Source organism: Etheostoma spectabile, chromosome 7, assembly GCF_008692095.1.
Source record: "Etheostoma spectabile isolate EspeVRDwgs_2016 chromosome 7, UIUC_Espe_1.0, whole genome shotgun sequence".
NCBI classification, from domain to species: Eukaryota; Metazoa; Chordata; class Actinopteri; order Perciformes; family Percidae; genus Etheostoma; species Etheostoma spectabile.
The window spans coordinates 25,881,229-25,886,073 of record NC_045739.1 but is presented as its reverse complement, the minus strand read 5'-3'; the positions used below and the strand labels follow the sequence as shown (position 1 = coordinate 25,886,073).

The following is a 4,845-nucleotide window of genomic DNA, read 5'->3' as shown; positions in this document are numbered from 1 at the left end:
TCCACAGACTCGATGTAAAATAATCACTACTTTAGTATAGCGTTGCTAGGTTTGTTAGTAGCAGCCATACTCCACCGCAGACTCCATTGTAAATAATCACATACTTAGGGTGCTATAGTAGCGAGCATCCAGCATTACTCCACCAGATACATGCATCAAATAATCACTCCTTTGAGCATGTATAGAGCAGAGATTTAGCTTAGCAGAATTATCTCCACCAGACTCAATGTAAATAATCACTACTTTCAGTGCCCGTTGTAATAGGGACAAGCTAGCATATCCTCACCAGAACTCCATTGCCCGTACAATATCATACTTTTGTAGCTTGTATAGTAGTTTAGCTAGCATATACCACAGACTCATGTAATATAATCACTACCTGAGATGTGATGGGGAGTCCTGTGTGTAATAGAGTACCGCCTATCTCAAGCAGTTCCAGAGAGTTACGCCTATTGTCTTGTTGGCTGCCTTCAGGTTCAGGTATTTGTATGATTTGCTTCTTTCGTTGTTTGGTACATTCAGGACCAGAGAAACCTGGTCTAAATTGCCGGGAAGCCACTCCGCCCAAATTGGAGTCGATCCCGGGCTGTGGGGGGGCATCCCACTTTGCCCATACCACATCTGTACTGTGTCGTGAGACCACTTATGTAATAGTTTACTTTTGTACGTCCTACAGAGGGGCGGGTCACGTTAACTTTTAACTCGTTGATCCTCATGTCCTCCCATGTTCGGCGGTCACCGTACTCCTCTATCAATTTAAGCTTAGTGTATTGCACCACGGTTTCTCAGAGAGACTACGAAGGTTTAGTATTCGTGACTGGTCATTACGGACCAGCGTTTCAGCCCTGGACATGAAGGGAAAACCCGCGCCCGTAAGTCTCATAAGGGAACACACACGAGGACAACCACTGGTATGTCTCATAAGGTGACACCCAGGAGATCTGGGACAACCTCGGCTTAAGTACTCATAGACGACACCCGGAGACAACCCCGAGCTAGAGTCTCATGGGACACCCGGAAGAACAGCCCCCCGCGAGTTAAGTCTTATAGGACACCCCGGCAGGACATACCCGACAGCTAAGGCTCATAGGGACACCCGGAGACAGGCCCCGGTAGTTCATCTGGGACACACCTGGCAGACAACCCGGATAGTCTCAATAGGCGTAACCCAGATGACAACCCCGCGCTAAGATCTCATAGGGACACCCAGGACACCCCGCTAACGTCTCTAGGGACACCGGGAGGACAACCCTGGTAAGTCTCATAGGAGACACAAGTGACGACACATATATTATTATTATTTAGTATCGACTACCGTGTGTCTTGGTCTCCTGCCACAGCGTCTCTAGGCCAGGGGTTGGAATGAAGTAAGGCTGCCACCAGCAACCGGAGACGCGAGACATCGCATGTGAGTTATTATATAATTAATACATTAAAATAGAGTACACTATATTAAGGTCATTATGTCTTTATCTAGGGTTTGTGGCTGTGTGTTGTACGATATATGGAGAAGTTGTTCTGATTATGGTATAATTGAATGCGGTATGATGTCATCTGTGATAGTCTGGGTGTCGTGTCGTGTGGATATGTATATTGTGTGTGTGTATGGTGGTATAGGTGGTGTGTGGTGTTTGTGGGTAGAGTGTAGTGTTGTAGGAGTGTGTAGTGTTGTGTTGATGTATAGGGGGTGGTGTATGTAGTGTGTAGTGTTGTGTGGTACGTCTGAGTGTGTATGTGTGTGTGTGTGTTGAATAAGGTGTGTAGTGTTGTGTGTGGGTGTGTGTGTGAGTGTGTGTGTTGTGAGGGATTGTGCTGTTGTTGTGTTTGTACGTATATGTGGGTGCGTGTGTTGGTGTGTCTTGTGTGTGTGTGTGTGTGTGTGTCTGTGTGTCTGTGTGTCTCTGTGGTCTGTGTGTGTCGTTGTCGAGCAGTGTTGTGTGTGTGGTGTGTGTGTGTGGTTGTGTGCATGCGTGAAGTGTGTGTGTGTGCGGTGTGTGTGTGCATGTGTGAGGGCTTTTGTTTGAGTGCGGTGCCGTTGTGTGTGGTGTGTGTTGTCGCCCCCCCCCCCACGTGTGGTGTCCGTGCCCCCTGGGTGTCGTGTAACAGTACGCTGCTCTCAGAGTTCACCTACTGACAGATCGGAGGTCCCCAGAACTGGATGGCAGCTCTAGTGGCCTCACGCCCACAAATCGCCACAGCTGACCAATAGCCACGCAGGACGCATTCCCCTGCCGGCCAATCAGAGACCGCGATCACATCATACCTACGACAGAGAAGTTTTTTTTTTGACTGTGATCTATTTGAGTGAGTTGCATGTGCAACCCGTAGCCTGACGTCCATCCATTGTGAAACTTGGAGGGCAGGGGCTCCAGTGAAGGCAAATACATAATAATTATTATTATATTTTGGAAAAAAAGGTTAACCCCCTCAGCCACAATCAGAAATTCGTTTAAAAGACGATTTTACAGAAATAATCATAAATACATAAAAGACCTGTGCTCTGAGGATGTCAACGAATACCAGTAATTTACTTGGCGGCGAGGGCACAGGTCAGGAATAGAGAAAAACGGCCCATAAAAGTTAAAAGGTTCTCTTGGCTTGGAAGATTTCACTTTATGAGTGGGTTTTAGCATTAAGACATGGTCCCCCCCACCAGCCTGGCTATGGCACCCCTAAGTGGCTAGAAATTTGGTGAGAGCGGGTAAACCGAAGCCCGAGGGTATCTGCTCTGCCTTTGGAGAAAATGAAGCTCAGACTGGGCCCATCGGGTGGAATCTTGCCCCTTATGAGGTCATAAGGGGAAAGGTTACCTCCCCTTTCTCTGCTTGGCCATCCAGAGAATTTCAAACGGGCAAAGTGGAAATTGGTCAAGGGCGCCACCCCCCCCCCCAACCCTAACCCTAAGGTCTGTATAAAAGCATCCAAAGAGCACCATGTTACGGGACATTCTTCAATAAAGAATTATTTATATGAAATTTTAACAAAACGTTAACTCAAAACGTTAAAAACTCGACAAAACAATCAGTTCCCACACAGATCATTTTTAGTATTTAGGTTAATGACAAACAGCAAAGGAAACTCTGTTTATGTTTTCTATGCTACTAGTATATATTTGTATGTATATATTTAGAATAAGTGACTGCATCGAGGACATAGTTTGGAATAAATAAAACTTCAAAAAGTCTTTTTGACAAACCTCAAAAATCCTAAATTATTAAACTATAAAATAAAAGGCTTTTGCTGCAATTTTGTTAATTTTACAAGACAAACCATTGCACCAATAATGAAAAAAACTCCTACGAAGCTGCAAGAAAATGGACATTTAATGAAATATCATCCCCTGTTACACGTATACATGCACACGCACACACACACTCAGACACACACACGCAACACACACAACACATTTTTTCATGTCATGATCAATTTAAAGATTTTGGTCCAAGCCAAGAAGAAAAAAAACCTTTTCTCGAGGAAGAAAAGGTTATTATTATTTATTATTATTACCTTATGTTGGCCTTTTATAAAGCACATCTTTGTATGAGTACAAAATTTAAATATTTGTAACAATTATAACAATGAAAACACATCTATAATAGAGACTCATTGAAATGAAGAAGATGGGGTTTAAAATAAATGAATAATAATAATATTAATAAATAATAATAATAATAATAATAAACAGATAATTAAGAAACTCACCACGTTGTCTTGTCTCTTTCTCTCAATTGTTTTCTTGTCTTTCGGCCGTTGGACTGAGCTTTCTGTTGTTCCTCTCCACTTTTGTTCCTCCAACTGACCAGACGACTTTATAGCCTGTCAGCCAAGGACACACACACACACACACACACACACACACACACACACACACACACACACACACACAACACACACACACACACACAGATGATGAGTCTTTACCTGAAATCTCGCCACTTCTCTCATGTATGCTCGCAAAACACAAGCTGCATGAAATGGACATCCATGAATATCATCCCCGTACCCACACACACACACACACACACACACACACACACACACACACACACACACAGGCTGTCTGAGGGGCAATGAAAATGTCTGTAAAATACATTATCACAAAGTCTAGTTCTTACTAGAGGTGGGACTCTCAATTCTGATTCAGAGGCCAACGATCATCGATGTATCTCCGTGCAACAATTTTTTTTTTTATGTCCATCTTTTATTTCCACGTGTGATTTTAAAAAGTATACACATAAATCTGAGTTCATTCGATTTTGACATATATGCAGTATTTGGGACGCACAAGTTTTAATGTCTACTGGGGTTTTTATTGTGTAGTTATTCCACGTTTAAGCCTTAAAGACGCTGAGTCACCTTCTCTCCCAGTGAGAGGCTGAGTCATGTTTAAAGGTGGAGAACTGGCTTCTTAGAACATGCAACATGAGGTGGTCCCATGTAATATGATAAAGTAGATGAACAGCCATATGTGTTTTGCCTAATTATTTCATGCATGTCTTATTTGATCATATGTGAATATATGTAAAACTTATTTTTCTTTTTATTGATTTTTTTAAGCTGTTGTCGAATATCCCGTCCACTTTTAGTCTCTCTGTTTTCTGATTGTGATTTTTATTTTAAACAATCAATTATTAACTTATCAGAATTAAGCATCAAATCGTTCTAGAGAGAATTGCAACGAGTCTAAGAATCAATTCTTTTTTTCTCCCACCCCTAGTTTTTTACTGCAGACATGTGGGAATTGTCGGGTTTCTGTAAATAACCTCACAGAGTCCAGTCTAGACCTGCTCTGTTGCTCCATTTTAAAATCACAATCCATTTTTACTCCCAGGTTTGTTACAACAG

The 4,845-nt window shown here is 42.6% G+C and overlaps 1 protein-coding gene across 1 annotated transcript in view; it reads right to left on the bottom strand.

The window, feature by feature from the left end:
- LOC116692391 (pro-opiomelanocortin) overlaps window positions 1–3,794 on the bottom strand; it is a gene marked incomplete in the record, with an annotated part of 10,287 nt that extends 6,493 nt beyond the window's left edge. The window contains 2 exon segments of the mRNA XM_032520650.1: window positions 2,204–2,228; window positions 3,703–3,794. Of these exon segments, the coding sequence (XP_032376541.1) occupies window positions 2,204–2,224 (21 nt within the window).
- Between the last annotated feature and the right edge of the window lie 1,051 nt (window positions 3,795–4,845).